General features: G+C 39.7%; 1 protein-coding gene across 1 annotated transcript in view; it reads left to right on the top strand.

Moving 5' to 3' along the window:
- Window positions 1–327: 327 nt before the first annotated feature.
- Window positions 328–20,254, top strand: part of LOC115231539 (alpha-mannosidase 2x-like) — a gene marked incomplete at its 5' end in the record, with an annotated part of 37,287 nt that continues 17,360 nt past the window's right edge. Inside the window, 4 exon segments of the mRNA XM_029801542.2 lie at window positions 328–403; window positions 406–529; window positions 6,634–6,816; window positions 20,140–20,254. Of these exon segments, the coding sequence (XP_029657402.2) occupies window positions 328–403; window positions 406–529; window positions 6,634–6,816; window positions 20,140–20,254 (498 nt within the window).

The raw sequence follows: 20,254 nt of genomic DNA, 5'->3' as shown, positions 1-20,254 counted from the left end.
GAATAATCAATTCAAGATGTTTTGGTTACATGTTGTATTGTTTTTGTTGAATAAACTTTGTTGAAAAAAAGCCACAATAATTGTGCACCCCCCCATATTACCTGCTGTTTTGTCTTCTAATTAGCTTCAAGAAAAACAGTTAAAATCTGGATCCTTCATCAAACCAATGAAACATAAATTTTTATGGATTTATTATACTATATGTTTATGTAATTGTATTTTTGTTTTTTAATATATTTATATTATTTGTCTAGATGAGTTTTGTTGTTTTTTAGTTTTGATTATTTATTTCTCTATTTTTATGTTTGTTTTTTTGTTTTATTTCAGATTAAGTTTGGAACTTTGTCTGACTATTTCAATGCAATCTACAAGAAGCATAAAATTGCACCTGGGGATCCTCCCCAAACATACCTTCACTGTCAGGTGATTTCTTCACCTATGCTGATCGAGATGACCACTACTGGAGTGGCTACTATACCTCGCGCCCCTTCCAGAAGGTTCTTGACCGAGAGATGGAACACCAGCTGCGGTAAGCCGAATACTTGCCATCCAACTGGTTATAACTGGTTGTTGATGTTTAGTCCAAGGTCAAATGAATCAAGCAAACCTAGGACCAAAGGCATTAATGGCTATGACCCTTTCATCCTTAACCCTTTAGCATTCAGATTGCTCTGTCAAATGTAATGCTTATTTATTTACATTGTGTTGAATTAATCATGTAGCTTTGAGAGTTCAAAGATGCAGTTATTCATTTTTAGAATGACATTGTAGGGTTAGTGTGAGAAGCCAAATCTGACCAATTAGAATGTAAAACAAATATTTGCACTGGATATGATTGGCTCAAATACTAAAGGGTTATGAGATACAGAATTTATGTCATTTATTGTGTCCTTGCTTTTTTAAGATTGTAAAATGTAGGTTGAGGGAGATTTAGCTTTAGCCCTTCAAGAGTCCATATACAGGATTCTCATTGACTCATCATCTGACCAGTTGTAACTAGCTGTTGGTGTTTAGCCACAGTTCAGTCTTTATTGAGCAGACCTTTGACCAAATGCACTCCATAAATGACTTTCTCATCATTTTGATATACCTTTTACTTTTTTAAGAAAGTTGTGTTTGAGATTTGGCTGCTATTTGTATTAGTTCCAACTACCTTTTTTGGCAATTCTAGACATGCATAAGACAGTAGGTTTGATTTGAGGGAGCTTTGACTACCTTTTCTATCAAGTCACTTTATCTTATAAAAGTCTCCCTGAGTTGTTTAAATGTACATATATGTATACATAAGACAAAAGGGTGTGATTTGAGAGATTTTTGGCATACATTGTGTCAGTTTTAGCAACTGTTTAGTGATCTACTTCATAGATGTATATGGACATTATTTCAACATTTCTTCCAACATACAATTGCACATCAAGGATCTTGCAAACAAATACAGAAATTGTGTGTATGTATATATATGTGTGTATGTGTGTGTATATATATATATATAATATAATAAATAAATAAAATATATGCCTATATACATACATATATGTACATACTTACATCTACATGTATATATACATGCATATATATATAAGAATGCCATATTAGTATGGCGATAACTAATATTTTCCGGGAACGCTGCCGTTGTTCTCTTTTAGAGAGACTTAGTAATTTTAATATTTCTATTATTGAAAACAAGTGGATGTATTCCACCGAAACTAGGTAAATAAAACCATCGAACAGAGATTGTCAGAAGCGACACCTACTGGCTGGCTACGCTGCATTGAAAAGGGGCAATACCCCGAAACGCGTCTGTAGCTGCCGGTCAAGTAGTGTGGAGCGACTGACCTCCCTTGTTCGAAGGTTATATGGATACAGTTTGTGTATCAAATAGCTAACTTAGGCGATGGCCTCATGGAGCTAATAAGCGGTCAGCTTTATTCTTATTTTTATAAGAATGCCATATTAGTTATGGCGATAACTAATATTTTCCGGGAACACTGCCATTGTTCTCTTTTAGAGAGACTTAGTAATTTTAATATTTCTATCATATATATATATATATATATATATATGAGTACAGGACACCACAAATAAACGTAGAACCAACGAGAGACGAGAACATAAAATCAAACAAGGAAACGGACTTTTTTTTAACAACGAAAAAACAGAGTACAGGACAAACAATACAAGGAAAATTCCCCTTCATCAGCTGCCCCTGGTTCGACTCAATGCGTGTTTCGAAGGTAAGTTTTTATTATTTTAGATTATATAGGTTATTTATATCTTAAAAATATTGATTATATTTTAGATTTGAAACCACCTGAAGAATGTCTACTACTCAAAGACGTGATGAAAAGAAGACATGAAATGATCGTAGTGGATATTAATAATTGTTAAATTTCTAAATATAATTAATTATGTTGGATTAAGTCTTTCTCTGTTTGATTTGCATAATAGTGGCTTTGTCTCTAATTTAATATAATATATATATATATATATATATATATATATATATATATATATATAGAATATGGGGTTCACTTGTGATCTAACAAATAAACAATAGGTATGCTGGTAAATGATGTAATAAATTATCACGGTTCCAAGCACGTAACCATTTTACATTGTTGATTTAGCAAATACTAGCAGTATCGCCCTCGTTGCTCGGGTTTGTAAGGGAAATAACTATATAAGCATTTTTAGAGAGTTACTTCCCTTATAGATGCCAATTCGGGCTTTCTTAGCCATTTCTGTTTTGGTGTCTTCAAGCCATGAAGTCGTTGTTCTAAAAGAACGCTGGTCTCCTTGACAACGCTTTACGACGTTGATTCCTTACACTCCCTTCCCCACAGCTTCACGAGGGAGGGAAGAAGGGGGAGAAGCAAGCAGGTGCAGCTGTGACCATGGACGCCAACTTCGCCGCCATCGACACACGAAAAAATATGCATTAAAATGGAATAAAAAATAATGTTAAATTATTTTTAAAATCGTAGACTCATCGTAGACGCGCGCTAATACCCAGACGGGCTCGATATGAATCCCAACTATAAGATACCCGAATTTGGTTAAACTGCACCGCAAAATGTGGGAGGAGTTAGGAATCTAAATCGAAGGGGACAGACACTCACACAACTACAGTTTTATATATATAGATATATTTGTGAAAGAGGACAATGAATGCTGAGGCACAACAAGCATCTCAAGTCATATACTTTATTTTATATTATTCTGAAATTAGTTGAGGTCTTACTACTGTTTCTGGATATCCCAAGTGATAGGCAAGTATGCCTGAATGTGGGGTACTCTATCATCAGAGACAAGTAGAGAACATAGGAAAGATATAGACACGGAAATATTCAGATAAAAGATCTAGACATGGAAAATTTGCAGATAATAAGCAATGAAATAGAAGAATAGAGAGTAAGGAAATAAAGATCTTTCATATGTTCTTTACTTGTCTCTGATGATGGAACGCCCCATATTCAGGCATACTCACCTATCATTTGGGACATCTCAGAACAGCTGTAAGACCTCAACTAATTCAAGAATAATATAAAATAATGTATATGACTTGAGATGCTTGATATGCCTCTGCATTTGTTGTCTTCTGATCGATACCTTTGGCAATGTGCTCTGCTTAAGAGGATTCATCAAGCCAGGTGCACCTGTACTGGTGGCACATAAAAAATTCAACCTTTGAACATTGGGCTTCACAGAGGCAAAGTGGTTGAGTTCCTTTCAAGCTTTGGGCCACATGCAGGCAAAGTGGCTGAGTTCCTTTTGAGTGTTGGGCCTCATGGAGGCACTGACCAAAACCTTTGGCATTATGTTGTGCTTGAGAAGAAGATCCATCAAACTGAGCAAAATCGCAGTTGAGGCAGATACCGGTGTCATGCAAATGGTACCTATGCCAGTGGTGAAAGCACCCATTATGCTCTCAGAGTGGTTGGCATTAGGAAGGGCATCCAGCCATAGAAAACCATACCAAATCAGACTGGAGCCTGGCACAGTCTTCCAGTATGCCAGCCCAGTCAAACCATCCAACCCATGCCAGCATGGACAACAGACGTTAAATGATGATGAGGATGATATATACAGGGTGTTTGGGCTAAATTTGGCAGTTTGCATATAAGGAAAAGAAAACAGTATCCCATCCAAAGATAAAGATATTCTAAAGAAAATCAAAGTACATTATGGCTAGGAAGTAACATTTTACCCAAATTAGCTACCTGCAGCTTCTGTCACAGCCTCTAGATAACCCTGGAACCTCGCACATGCATTCCTTATTGTGTCCTTGGAAAGATCTTTGAAAACCTCTTTGATCTTGGCCACAAGCTCGGGCCAGGTGTTGCAGACAGAGTGGTAGATGCCTTTCTCAATGACACCTCATACATAATAATCCTTAGGATTACAACTGGAGAAATTCAGAGGCCAAAAAGTGGGGCCGGTGAAGCCATACAAATTCTCCAACAGCCACTTCTGACTTTTTCCAGAGTCAAGGCAAGGAGCTGAATCCTACTGCCACACACATGGCCTTTCAGCAGCAGTCCCCTACAGCCAGAGTTTGACTACAGTCTCAGCAGCTTCACATAGCTGTCTAAATTAATCCTAATCCCCTGTTCCCCAGTTGCTGGATGAAATTCAACATGCGGACATGTCACAATGCCTACTGTGTCCTTCCTGCTCACTTTGTAGCTTTTGCTGCAGCTGTCCATGCCATATCTCATAGCCTATGAAGTGTTCACAGAGCATTGGACAGGAGTCAGGATGTTGGCATTTTGACACCCAGCATCAATCATCATCACTCCTCCATCTCAACTAACTTTTTCTCACCTCTTTAATCTTTATGCTCACCAACACTGTCCACCAACACATCAAGCTAACAAAAAAAGAACCACTTTTCACACACTTTACCTCAGCAAACCAAACCACATCTCTTCACTTCCTCCCATTTCCTATGCTTATGCTTATCTCTCACTCCCCAATCCTGTCATCTCCCACTCCCTCTATATACCCAGTTTTCAACAGTCACTGCATTCCCCACCCCCACACTCCTTACATTCCTACTCATGCACCTTTGGCAATACCTTACCATTTATATTCTGAACCCCATACCTTGACGATATGCCATAGCACTTCACCACCATCTATCTCTCTCTTGCTCTATTCTACCAGCCTATCTATATTCTGATTCCACTTCCTTCTCAGTATGCCCTGGCACTTCTCCACCATCTCTCCTCTGCTCTTTCTCTCTCTCTCTCTCTCTCCCTCTCACGGGTTAACCATGTATCTCCTCTACAGCCACACACCTGTTTCTGTCCTCATTCTTGATCACTTCCCACCTCTGGCCAAGTAACCATGTATCTCTTTAGCAAGTCACCTCTTTCTATCTCTCTTTCACACTCTAACCTTTCATAATCTGGCACAAGATCACCCCCCTCCAATGCTCTCTCCCCTCTCAAAAGATCTTTGTCTTGCGAGTTACTCAGTGCCCATACCAATGCTGATACCATGTAAAAAGCATCCAGTCTATATTGTAAAGTGGTTGGCATTTGGAAGGGCATCCAGCTGTAAAAATCATGCCAGAACTGACCTCGCCTATGCTGGTGCCATGTAGAAAGCTCTCAGTCCACTCTCTGGGATGGTTGGTGTTAGGAAGGGCATCTAGTCATATAAACCATGCAAAAACAGAGACTGAAGCTTGGTGCAGTCTTCCGTCCAGCCAGTTTCTCTCAAACCATCCAACACATGCCAGCATGGAAAGGATGATGATGATGATAATATTCCTTTAAAAAATGAGACATAAAAATAAGGAAAGTTAGCCCAAACCCTCTGTATATATATCTTTACCTCTAACGATATATTGAAAAATAATTTGTAGATGATGTTGAAACTATTAGCAACTTCAACATTTTCATGAGCTAGAATTACCCTGGAAATGGCTTTTTTTGTCTGTATGAAAACACTAAGAACATTCTCTCTTACTCTCTATTCCTAAATTACCAACATTCTAAAAAGTAAAAATAAAAAAAACACTCCATGAATTTCATTCAGGCTGTAGGTTGTAATTTCAGGGAGATTGGCTGCTATTTCTAGCATATTTAGCTACCATTTAGAGGTTTCCCCTGTTAGCTCGTACATACATACTTAAGATCAAAGGGTGTGATTTGAGGAAGATTTGACTGCTATTTCTAGCAGTTCAAGTGACTGTAGAGTAAGAGTTCTCAACCATTTTTTACCTGTGGACACATTTGATTACTATTTTATTCTGGTGGACCCCCATAGCCATTCAAAGTTTTGTTTTTCACACATTGACTTGTGTCGGTTGAACTACGTAAAATGTTAGAGAAAGAAACCTAACTGTTTCTGCAATACTTACCAATACATATATCTAAAGCAAAATTCTTTCAGGGGCCTTCAAAATACTGTTGTAGATCCCTAATTTACTATTTTGCTGCATGGCCTCTGGTTTTATATGGACCCTGGTTGAGAACCACTGTCTTTATAGCATTTGTAGGTGGTGTGTGCTGTGACATTGCTTTTTTAGTTGCCTTGATTTAGCTTACATTCATGGGATGCATTTTTATGAAATGTCAGGTGTCAGGCATGTGCTTTATATCTTGTATTGTGTCTGTTATACAGGAGCGCTGAGATCCTTTTCTTTCTGGTCAGTCGGTATCTTAAGATACATGATGGCATCAAATTCCCTCTCATAGAGTTCATGCAGAGTCTGGTTAATGCTCGACGGAACATTGCACTGTTTCAGCACCATGATGGTATTACGGGGACTTCCAAGGACGTCGTAGTTGACGACTATATTGACAGGTTTGTATCATTGTCTGCTTGTTTATTCTGTGCATATATGTATGTGTCTGTATATGTAATATATACTAGGTATATTTAGCCACAGGAGAAGTAGAAAGAAAGAAGTCTGCTGGTGTTCTGCAGCATGAGGACCAGGGACTTGAGGTGTTTGGGATTGCAAGACAGTGTATCAGAGAGAATTGCGATGCTGTAGGAGAGAAGAGTGCATTTGCAGTTAGTTATTCTGCAAAGAAAGAGACTTGGAGATTCCACTATGTGAGGCTGTTAAATGTTGAGAACACATGTGAGAAGAGGAGTCTGTCCAATGTGGATCCAACAGAGGAACCAGCTATCCAAATAGACAGTAGCTTGACTGATAAAGCAATTGAAGATATGAAAGCAAAGAAAGCCCCTAGCCCTTCAGAAATCACTGCTGATATGGCCTAGTTATCTGTAGAGTTAATCAGGTTATCAACAATGGAGTCATACCCAATGGCTGGTGTAGCAGTAACTGCTACAATGGTAAAGGTGACACCTTAGATAGAAACAATTACAGAGGTATCAAATTGGTGGACCAGATGATGAAAGTTACAGGGATGGTCATAGTTCAACTAATTAGGTTCAACTAATAAGAGAGTTAGCTTCGATGAGATGCAGTTTGGTTTTGTACCTGGTAGAAGCACTACTCATGCTATCTTCCTGGTAGGAGAAACATGTAGCCAAGAATAAACCTGTATTTGACTTTTGTTGACATATAGAAAACCTTTGTCAGGGTCCCCTGCTCCCTTATCTACTGGTCAATGCAAAAGCTAGGGATAGATGAGTGTACAATACATGTACAGAATGATGTCAGTAAGGTGAAGGTTGATAATGAGTATAGCAATGAATTTAGTAGGAGTTCACCAAGGATCAGTTCTCATCCCCCTTTTGTTTATCATAATCCACCAAGCAATAACAGAGGGATTTAAGATCCCTTGGGAGCTCCTCTATGCTGATGATCTTGTTTTTATAACTGAATTACTACCCAAACTAGAGAGGAAATTTCAGGTATGGAAGCAAAGTCTGGAATCTAAAGGCCTTAGACAAATCACAAGTCTCTTCAGAGAAATGGCTTTGCTTGGATATGTAAGAAGGGTGTTGGTAAAAACTCCATATGTTGTACTCAGTGCAAGCTTTGGACACATAAGAGCTGTATTGGTGTCACAGGAAGGCTAACAATGAAAGTAGTCTTTGTGTGTGGCAAATGTGCAGGTACAATAAATACTAAGAATGTAAAAGCAGATTGTATTATGCCTGTGTACATACAGCTATGTTACCTGGCAGTGAAACATGGGCTGTGACTGCAGAGGACATGAGAAGGGTTGAAAGGATTGAAGCCAGCATGCTCTGCTGGATGGATAATGTCAGTAAAGGATTTAAGAGAAAAACTAGGTTTCAGGGGCATCAGTTGTAGTGTGAAAGAGGGAAGACTGCACTGATATGATCATGTTATGCATATGGAGGTGGATAGCTGCATAAAGAAGTGATGATTTCTAATCGTGGAAGGAACATATGGAAGGGGCAGACTCAGGAAGATGTGGGGTGAAGTGGTGACGGATCTTCAGATGGCAAGAGACTGAGACCAATATTCTGCAAGAACTTGTTTATCATGTTCTTGCAGAATATTGGAAATGAATGACACTGCTTCTGTGATAGTGACAATCATTTACAGTTATCACACAACACAAAACAAAAGACCCACGCACGTGTGCACACACACATACACACATATATGTACACATACGATGGGCTACTTTCAGCTTCTGTGCATCAAATCTCCTCACAAGATTTTGATCAATCTAAGGCTGTCACATAGCAGGACTGAACCTGCAACCAGTGGTCAGAAAGTAAGCCTCTTTTACGCAACCATGCCTGTGCATCCATATATATATATATATATATATATATATATATATATATATATATATATACACATTACACACACACACACACAGTGCAGATGGTATTTGAGGACAGATTTATGCTTTTTAAAAAACACTTATATAATAACAGAAAGAAACTGTATTTTTAGAAAAATAACATAAACATAAATCTAAATTATTATTTTAATAATTTCATTCAATAAAACCACCATAAGCATCAATAACTGCCTCTACATGGGGTCGAAATCATTTACAATCTCAGATTAAATTGTCCTTGTTCATATTGAACGACTCGAACTATGGTGGCTTTCAAAGAATCTTTAGTGCTATGGGGGTGTTCATTGACATTTTTCTCGACAATGCTCCATACAAAGTAATCCAGTGGATTGAGATCTTTAGAGATATAAGGCCTTCCATTGTAAACACTGTTGATCCAAAGCTTAACAACTTTATCCAGAACCTCAATATATACAGCAGTATTCATCCTAAGGCCTTGTAGAAAAAAGTGAGGAGGCATCACATGTCCTTCATTGTTAACAGCATCCAAAAACATGACACTTGCAGGAAGTTTTGTATGCATTACTCTTGGAACCTCAGAAGTGTCTGTACATAGCCACCTGTTATCTGTTAGTTTTCTGGTCCTGGTCAAAGTTTTCTCATCTGAGAAAAACCAAATCATACCATCTTCTGATGGATATTTAAGCTTGTTCAAAAATCTTTTGATTCTGATTAAGCAGTTTTCTTTTGATTTTTCTGACATTAATTGACCTCTCCTCATCATGTAAGATTTGTATCAGATACCTTCACGCACAACATTTCTGATTATTTTTCTGACACAGAAAATTTTTTTTGCAATTGACCTCATTGATTTTCCTGGATTGTTTTCAATGTTTTGCTTAACTTCTTGAATAAATTCAGGTGTCCTGATAGAATCAGAATGTGTGGAATGTTTTTTTATGTTTTGATACAGGTAATACGCTTCCTCTAACTCCTACCAAATCTTGTAGACAAAAGATCTTGCAACTTTCAGAAAACAAGAAATTTCTAAATCACCATGTTTAGCCTCCAAAGCCACCATCACAGCTTGCCATGATTGTTTTCGATTGATCTTATTGTAGACAATCCATTTTTCATCACCTGTGATGATTTGTTTCAAAAACAGGTCGATTTCATTGTGTTTTAAATACATATCGCAAATGTTGATTCATTGTGTTGAGTGAATCTCATTCAATTTCTGTGGAACCCAAATGTCAAGCTTCTTAACAAGTCCGAGACATTTTAAATGATTTTCAATTGTTATGTATGATACATTTAACCTCTCTGCAATCTCTCACACAGTTATATGGCAATTAAATTAAATTATAGCTTTGATACAGTCATCATCAACTTCTGTAGGTTGACCAAAACATTGGTTACCTTTGAGTGAAAAATCTCCAGAATGGAATTTTTAAAACCATTTCTGACATCTGCATTCTGTTAAGCAATCAACACCATAAACTTCACATATCTCTTTGTGAACCTCAGCAACTTTCTTGCCTTTACCAAAATAATAAGAAAGCAAAATATGTCAAAAATGTTCATTATCATCATCATTCAACATCCACTCTCCATGCTGGCATCGTTTAGACCGTTTGACTGGAACTGATGAGCTGGAGAGCTGCACCAAGTTCCAGTCTGATTTGGCATGGTTTCTACTGTTGGATGCCAATCTCTAACTGTAATGGATACTTTTACAGGAGTGTAATGGATACTTTTACATGCAACCATGACTACAATTCATGGGTGCCGTTTGCATGGCACCAGTAACAAAAACTCACAGGTGCCATTTACATGGCACTGTCAATGACAACGATTCCTGGATACCAATTTTCAGGACACCATCAATGACTATGACTATGATATACAGATGCCATGAATGACCATGACCTCAATGCATTGGGTGTTATTTACATGGCACTAGCATAGCCACAACTATGATTTTACTTGACCTGACGAGTCCTCTTACACACAGCATATTGCCAGAGCTCTCAGTCACTTGTCATCATCTCCATGAAGCCCAACATTTGAAGACCATGCTTCACCACCTCATTCCATGTCTTCCTGGTCTACCTCTTCCACAGGTTCCCTTCACAGTTAGAGATTGGCACTTCTTTACACAGTTGTCCTCATCCAGATGCATCATATGACTATATAAATGCAGTTGTCTCCCTTGCACATCACATCTGATGCCTCTTATGCCCAGCTTTTCTCTCAAGATGCTTACACTCTGTCATACATGCACACTGACTTTGCACATCCAGCAAAGCATACCCTGCTTCATTTCTTTCAAGATTACACATGTCCTTGGTAGTCATAGCCTGTGTTTTACTGCCATGTAGCACAACTGTTCAAACACAGGCATCATACAGTCTGCCTTTCACTCTGAGGGCGAGGCCCTTTGGTACCAACAGAGATAGGAACACTCCGAACTTTGCCCATCCTATTGTTATTCTTATAGCTATTCTCTTGGAGCATCCACCTCCACTTACCTGCCTGGCATTTGATGGCATCTATTTTCTGTGCATTTGTGGTGTTTATTGTACCCGTACACCTTACACACACAAAAACTATTTTCCAAGTTAACTTCCTCTGATATTGCTGCACCTCTTATGTATCTATAGCTCACACTGGGTACATCTTATTGAGTTTCTACCTATGCCTTTTCTACAGATTGAGCAGGGCTATCTACCTTAGGGGATTTGTGATTTGTCTGCTTTCTGGTGAGAATGTAGTCAATCTGGCTTTATAGGTTATCAAGTGACTTGCTGGCTTTCTGATGTTGCAGATCATTAGGTCATTTGTGTGACAGAATTTCAGCAGCTTTATATACTTCTCATTTTGGGAACCAATTCCATGTCCCTCATGCACCCCATGGAGGATATCTGGGTGCCGCTTATGTGTGTGTATATATATATATATATTGGTAAAAACGGTAAGATAACAAAAGAAAGAAAGAGACCTCAATATTATGTAAATAGAGGAAATTTATCTGTAAAATAATATGTGACAATTATTCAATAGCCAAGATAAAACTCTGAGTTTCGGATGCAGAGGTGGAAATCCACACCACCATCTCTTCGGTTATCTGGAGATGGCCAGATAACCGAAGAGATGGTGGTGTGGATTTCCACCTCGGCATCCGAAACTCAGAGTTTTATCTTGGCTACCGAATAATTGTCACATATTATTTTACAGATATATATATATACACACACACACACACACGCGTGTGCGCAAACATGGCTACATGGTTAAGAATCTTGCTTCCTAAACATGTGGTCTTATCTAGGGTTCAGTCCCACTGTGCAGCACCTTGAGCAAGTATCTCTTATTATAGCTAAACCCTTGTGAATGGATTTGATATATGGAAACTGAAAGTAGCCTGCTGTATATATGTATGTATTTGTGTATGTGACATCATGTGATGGTTGTGAACCAACGTCTATAAAACATATGCCTGGCCATGGGTAAACATCATGCTAGAAAACAAGTGAGTGTTGATAACAGGAAAGGTATCGAGCCATAGAAAATCTGCCCCAACAAATTCTGTCTAACCAATGCAAGCATGGAAAAGTGGACATTAAATGACAATGAAGATGCTAATGATGGGATAAATATATATATATATATATATATTATCATCATATCATTGTCATTTAATGTCCACTTTCCATGCTGGCATGGGTTGGATGGTTTGACTGGAACTGGTAAGCTGGAGAGCTGTACCAGGCTCCAGTTTGGTTTTGACTTGGCTTCTATGCCCTTCCTAACATCCAACCACTCCAAGCAGGATAATGTTTACTCATGGCCAGGCATGAAAAATATCACACATATATACAGCAGGCTTCTATCAGTTTCCATACAGCAAATCCACTCACAAGGGTTTGGCTATAGCAGGGGACACTTGCTCAAGGTGCTACTCAGTGAGACTGAACACTAGACAAGACCACATGTTTGGAAGCAAGCCTCTTAAACATATAGCCATGTTTGTTTGTGTGTGTGTGTGTATATATATATATATATATATATAATAATAATATTAGGGAATATATCCAAATTTACAGGGAAAAAAAATCAGATTTAGGATTAAATCCAATTTTATAGTAAAATATTATAAAATATTATTTGAGACAAAACCACTATTTTGCAAAACAAACAAGGAAAGACTTAATCAATACATAAAATTAATAAATAGTCAAAAAAACCGCCACTACAATCGTTCTTGTCTTGATCGACAATCTTCAGGTGGACTTCCAATAATTCAGTTGTAACTGAATTATTGGAAGTCCACCTGAAGATTGTCGATCAAGACAAGAAACGATTGTAGTGGCGGTTTTTTTGACTATTTATTAAATTTTATGTATTGATTAAGTCTTTCCTTGTTTGTTTTGCAAAATAGTGGTTTTGTCTCAAATAATATTTTATATATATATATATATATATATATTTGGTAGATAAAGCAATTAAGAGTATGAAGACAGCGAAAGCCCCAGGCCCATCAGGAACCACTGCAGAGATGCTCAAAATATCTGGTCATGTCGGCTATAGCCTGGTCACCCTATTGTTAACCAGGTGATACACGAAGGCGTCAGACCCAATGACTGGTGTAGCAGCATAATAGTCAACTGCTACAAAGGAAAAGGTGACGCTTTAGATACAAATAATTACAGAGGTATCAAGTTGTTAGATCAGGTAATGAAAGTTACGGAGAGGGTCATAGCCCAACTAATTAGGAAGAGAGTCAGTATAGATGAGATGCAGTTTGGTTTCGTGCCAGGGAAAAGTACCACTGATGCTATATTCCTGGTAAGACAGCTGCTGGAGAAATACCTAACCAAAGATAAGCTCCTGTACCTGGCTTTCGTTGACATGGAGAAAACCTTTGATAGGGTCTCCCGATCCCTTAGCTGGTGGTCAATGAGGAAACTAGGGATAAGATGAATCGTTAGTGAGAGCTATGCGAGCCATGTATAGGGATGCTGTCAGTAAGGTGAGGATTGGCATTGAATACAGTGAAGAATTCCAGGTAGAGGTAGGGGTCCACCAAGGTTCAGTACTCAGCCCCCTCCTATTTATCATAGACCTCCAGGCAATAACAGAGGAATTCAAGACAGGCTGCCCATGGGAGCTACTCTATGCTGACGACCTTGCTCTAATTGCTGTGTCATTATCAGAACTAGAGAAGTTTCAGGTGTGGAAGCAAGGATTAGCGATCGAAGGGCCTTAGAGTCAACCTAGCTAAAACAAAAGTCCTAATAAGTAGGAAGGCAGACAAACCACAAATCCCTTCAGGTAGATAGCCCTGCTCGATCTGTAGGAAATGTGTAGGTAGAAATTCTATAAGATGTACCCAGTGTAAGCTATGGATACATAAGAGGTGCAGCAATATCAAAGGAAGGCTAGCTAGGAAGATAATTTTGTATATGGCAGATGCTCAGGAGCAATAAACACTGAAAATGTGCAGGGAACATCTGCCAGATTCCAGAGAGAAAAACTAGAAGTAGTTGATAGCTTCCGTTACCTAGGTGACCAAGTCAGTAACTGGAGTAGCTGTTAGAATAAGAATAACCTGGGCTAAGTTCAGAGAGCTCCTACCTCTGCTGGTGACAAAAGGCCTCTTGCTCAGAGTAAAAGATAGACTGTATGACGCATGTGTACAAACAGCCATGATACATGGCAGTGAAACATGGCTGTGACTGCTGAGGATATGCGTAAGCTCGCAAGGAATGAAGCCAGTATGCTCTGATGGATGTGTAACGTCAGTGTTCATACTCGACAGAGTGTAAGTACCTTGAGAGAAAAGTTGAACCTAAGAAGCATTAGATGTAGTGTGCAAGAGAGACGACTATGTTGGTATGGTCATGTGGTGTGAAAGGATGAGGACAGCTGTGTGAAAAAGTGTCACGAGGGAACCTGTGGAAGAGGTAGACCCAGGAAAACCTGGGATGAGGTATTGAAGCACGACCTTCGAACATTAGGCCTCAGTGAGGCAATGACTAGTGACCGAGGCCTTTGGAAATATGCTGTGCTTGAGAACACCCGGCAGGACAAGTGAGTCCATAACCCGTAGCCTATGCCAGTAGTGTAACCAGCCCACTTAGGCGTACCTTTCTTTCATTGGACACTAAACTCTGCTTGCGAAGACCTGTTGAGACAAGTGAAATCAAAATCAAATTCAATGACAGCATCATCCAAGTGTGATCATTACCAGCGTTGCCTTACTGGCATTTGTGCTGGTGGTACGTGAAAACAACATTTGAGCGAGGACGTTGCCTGTGCCTTTCGACTGGCTCCTGCGCAGGTGACACGTAAAAAACATGATTTGAACATGGCCATTGCCAGTACCGCCTGACTGGCCCTTGTGCCGGTGGCATGTAAAAGCATCCACTACACTCACGGAGTGGTTGGCCTTAGGAAGGGCATCCAGCTGTAGAAACTCTGCCAGATCAGATTGGAGCCTGGAGCAGCCATCTGGCTCACCAGTTCCCAGTCAAACTGTCCAACCCATGACAGCATGGAAAGCAGACATTAAACGATGATGATGATGATGATATATATAAAGTGGGAAATTCATGGCAGAGTATTAGTACAGAAGCGAAAAATTATGTGACATGGAATTCAACTCTAAGCGTCCTACACTCTGCATTGGGAGGTTAAAGGCAGGAAAAATATACATATATTGATAACTGAATGTTTATAATTGATGGTGCTATGGACACTGGACTTGTGACTGCTGAAGAAGTGCAGTGATTGTTGTATTGTTGACACAGAAACTTCATGTTCTGTATGTGAGTGTCCATAACTCTATTATTCTCTCTCTCTCTCTATATATATATATATATATCATCATCGTCATCGTTTAATGTCCGTTCTCCATGCTAGCATGGGTTGGACGGTTTGAACGGGATCTGGGAAGCCCGAAGGCTGCACCAGGTTCCAGTCTGATCTGGCAGTGTTTCTGCAGCTGGATGTCCTTCCTAACACCAACCATTCCGTGAGTGTAGTGGGTGCTTTTTACGTGCTACCGGCACAGCTGCCAGGCGAGGCTGGCAATGGCCACAATCGGATTGGTGCTTTTTATGTGCCACCGGCACAAAAGCCAGTCAAGGCGGCACTGGCATCGGCCACGTTTGAATGGTGCTTTTTACGTGCCACCGGCACAGGGATCACAACTACAATTTCCATTGATTTTTGATGCTGGTGTACTTGACTCAATAGGTCTCTTCAAGCACAGGGTCAAAACGGTGTTTCTTTACTTGCCACCTGCACAGGAGTCAGTCCAGCGGTACTGGCAAGTGCTGGGTACCAATCATAGGATTGGTTCAATTTCGATTTCGATTTCGATTCCGATTTCACTTGCCCCAACAGATCTTCACAAGCAGAGTTTAGTGTCCAATGAAGGGAGGTTGGCATGGGTGCCAGTCGTCGGATGAGGTTCGATTTCGAATTCAATTTCGACTTCACTTGCCTCAACAGGTCTTCGCATGTCCAAGGAAGGAAAGGCATGCACAAATGAGCTGGCAAGGGACACAGGATGGACTCACTTGTCCTGCTGGATCTTCTCACGCACAGCATATTTCCAAATGTCTTGGTCACTAGTCATTGCCTCACTGAGGCCTAATGTTTGAAGGTCGTGCTTCACCACCTCGTCCCAGGTTTTCCTGGGTCTACCTCTTCCACAAGTTCCCTCAACTACTAGGGATTGGCACTTTCTCACACACCTATCTTCATCCATTCTCGCCACATGACCATACCAGCGCAAACGTCTCTCTTGCACACCACAACTGATGCTTCTTAGGTCCAACTTTTCTCTCAAGGTACTTACACTCTGTCGAGTATGAACACTGATATTACACCTCCATCGGAGCATACTTGCTTCATTCCTCATGAGCTTACGCATATCCTCAGCAGTCACGGCCCATGTTTCACTGCCATGTAGCATGGCTGTTCATACACATGCGTCATACAGTCTATCTTTTACTCTGAGCGAGAGGCCTTTTGTCACCAGCAGAGGTAAGAGCTCTCTGAACTTTGCCCGGGCTATTCTTACTCTAGCAGTTACACTTTTAACACACCCGCCCCCGCTACTGACTTGGTCACCTAGGTAACGGAAGCTATCAACAATTTATAGTTTTTCTCCCTGGAATGTGGCGGAAGTTGGTCTCTGTGCATTTTCAGTGTTTATTGTTCCTGAGCATCTGCCACATACAAAAACTATCTTCCTAGTTAGCCTTCCTTTGACATTGCTGCACCTCTTATGTGTCCATAGCTTACACTTGGTGCATCTTATAGAGTTTCTACTTATGCCTTTTCTACAGATCGAGCAGGGCCATCTACCTGAAGGCGTTTGTGGTTTGTCTACCTTCCTACTTATTAGGACTTTTGTTTTAGCTAGGTTGACTCTAAGGCCCTTCGATTCTAATCCTTGCTTCCACACCTGAAACTTCTCTTCCAGTGCTGATAGCGACTCAGCAATTAGAGCAAGGTCGTCAGCATAGAGGAGCTCCCAGGGGCATCCTGTCTTGCATTCCTCTGTTATTGCCTGGAGGACTATGATAAATAGGAGGGGGCTGAGGATTGAACCTTGGTGGACTCTTACCTCTACCCGGAATTCTTTAGTATACTCGTTGCCAATCCTCACCTTACTAACCACATCCCTGTACATGGCTTTCACAGCTCTCACTAATCATTCATCTATCCCTAGTTTCCTCATTGACCACCAGATAAGGGATTGGGGGACTCTGTCAAAGGCTTTCTCCATGTCAACGAAAGCCAGGTACAGGAGCTTATCTTTGGTTAGGTATTTCTCCTGCAGCTGTCTTACCAGGAATATAGCATCAGTGGTACTTTTCCCTGGCACGAAACCAAACTGCATCTCATCTAAACTGACTCTCTCTCTAATCAGTTGGGCTATGACCCTCTCCGTAACCTTCATTACCTGATCCAACAGCTTGATACCTCTGTAATTATTTGTATCTAAAGTGTCACCTTTACCTTTGTAGCAGTTGACTATTATGCTGCTACACCAGTCATTGGGTCTGACTCCTTCGTGTATCACCTGGTTAACTATACTGGTGACTAGGCTATAGCCGACACTACTAGATATTTTAAGCATCTCTGCAGTAATTCCTGGTGGGCCTGGGGCTTTCCTTGTCTACATGCTTCTAATTGCCTTAACTACTATGGAACTGTCAACTTGGATAGCTGGTCCCTCTCTTTATCCCATTCATTTTCTTTATTCAGCAACCTTTCATTGTGGTGTCTCCAAACCTCTCTCTTTGCATCCTCATTTAGCGCAAGTGAACCATCATCCATGCGAACACATTTCTCTCCTACCACATCACGATTCTCTCTCACACACTGTCTTGCAACACGAAATACCTCAAGTCTTTCATCCTCACGGTGCAGGACATTGGCAAATTTTTCCTTATCTGGCTAAATAAACCTGTCTCCTAGCTTCCCTTTTGGCTGTCTGATACAATTCCCTGCTACCTCCGTTCTTCCAGTCCTTCCAAGCCTGTTTCTATTGTCTAATAGCCCTGTCAACCACATTGTTCCACCACCACGTTACCTTGGGTCGAGAGGGGACTTTGCACCAGCCACAGATCTGGTCAGTGGCTCTCAGCAGGTTGTCCCGTAGAAACCTCCAATTGTCTTCCACATTATGTGATGCTATATCCCCTTCTATTTCATCGAGGGCTTCGAGTAATACGTTTCTAAATCTCTGCTCATTTGCAGGATCTTTAAGTCTCCAGACCCTTCTCCTCCAGGCTGGTCTTCTTCTGGGCATCCATTCAGCCCCGTTCCTGAAGTCACTAACTACTAATCTATGTTGAGTGGTACATTCTTCGCCTGGGAAGGTTTTGGCATTTATAAGCAGCCCTCTTTCCCTTTTTCTGGCAAGGATATAGTCAATTTGGCTGGTGTGTCTGCTAGAACGATAGGTGACTAGGTGACAGGCAGGTTCCTGAAGTTGGTATTGCAAACCATAAGGTCATTTGCATCGCAGAACTCCAGCAGTCCGGTTCCCTCCTCATTGCGGAAGCCCCCTGCACGTTGTCCAACATGTCCATTGAAATCACCAGCCACAAAGAGAAGGTCTCTGTCGTTCATCAACGACATATATATATATATATATCGATATATATATATATATATATATATATACTTTATTTTAAGCAGCAAAAAATTCAACAAAATCTGTTACTCTGAGTTTCTCGTTGCCGTTCATCAGACAGTTTTTGCTAGATATATATATATATATATATATCGTCAACAATATATATATATATATATATGATGATGATATATATATATATATATATTATATATATATATATATACTTTATTTTAAGCAGCAAAAAATTCAACAAAATCTGTTACTCTGAGTTTCTCGTTGCCGTTCATCAGACAGTTTTTGCTAGAATATATATATATATAGATATATATATATATATCGTCAACAATATATATATATATATATATGATGATGATATATATATATATATATTTATATAAATATATAACTAGCAGTATCGCCTGGCGTTGCTCGGGTTTGTAAGGGGAATAACTATATGAGCATATTTAGAGTATAAATGTAAAGTATAATAGCCATCACAATATGGCTAACCACAAAGGGGGGGGGGGTGTTACTGTAGCTTTTTACATTCTGAGATTTAATAATACATTTTTAGAGAGTTACTTCCCTTATATAAACTGAGCGAAAATGCATTAAAAATACGGAAAAATTATGGTAAATTTTTTTTTAAATCGTAGACTCATCGTAGACGCGTACTAATACCCAGAAGGGCTCGATATGAATCACGACTATAAGATACCCGCTTTTGGTTAAACTGCACCGCAAAATGTGGGAGTAGTTAGGAAACTAAATCGTAGGAGACAGACACACAACTTGACTTTTATATATAAAGATATCTAGTCTAGTTGTCATTGTTATTGTTTCACATATCTTTTTCCATGCTGTCATGGGTTTGACTGGAACTGATGATCCAAAAGGCTGCACTGAAGTCTAATGTTTGTTTTGGCAAGGTTTCTACAGTTGCATGTTACACTTCACATAGTATACTGGCTGCTTTTTCTGTGTCACCTGCACTAGTTAGGCTAGAAAGTATTTGCAAGACAAGGCCTCTCAACTCTGTGGGTTATATTACTATGAAAGTATGAGAGACAGGACAGGTGTCTTGCTGAAGAGGTGACTACATAGTCTCCCCTACTGGGAAGATTTTGTGTGTATATGTGTGTACACATATACATAGGTGCACACACACTACCTGAAGGAAGTGCTCCATCATAACTGTAATTCAAAGCCTGGATCCATTACAAGGATAAAGGAATAAGAGAATCTGTCTTTTTTATTTTTCAGGTTGCTGACTGCTATGATGGAGATGAAGAGACTGACAACAGAATCCATCACATTTTTAATGATGAAGGAGAAAAGCAAATACAGCTACTCCAAAGAAAAACCTATGTTTAATGTT

This window comes from Octopus sinensis, unplaced genomic scaffold (genome assembly GCF_006345805.1).
Source record: "Octopus sinensis unplaced genomic scaffold, ASM634580v1 Contig18720, whole genome shotgun sequence".
In the NCBI taxonomy this organism is placed as follows: Eukaryota; Metazoa; Mollusca; class Cephalopoda; order Octopoda; family Octopodidae; genus Octopus; species Octopus sinensis.
Note: the sequence above shows the minus strand (reverse complement) of the source record. Positions and strands in the feature narration are given on the sequence as shown.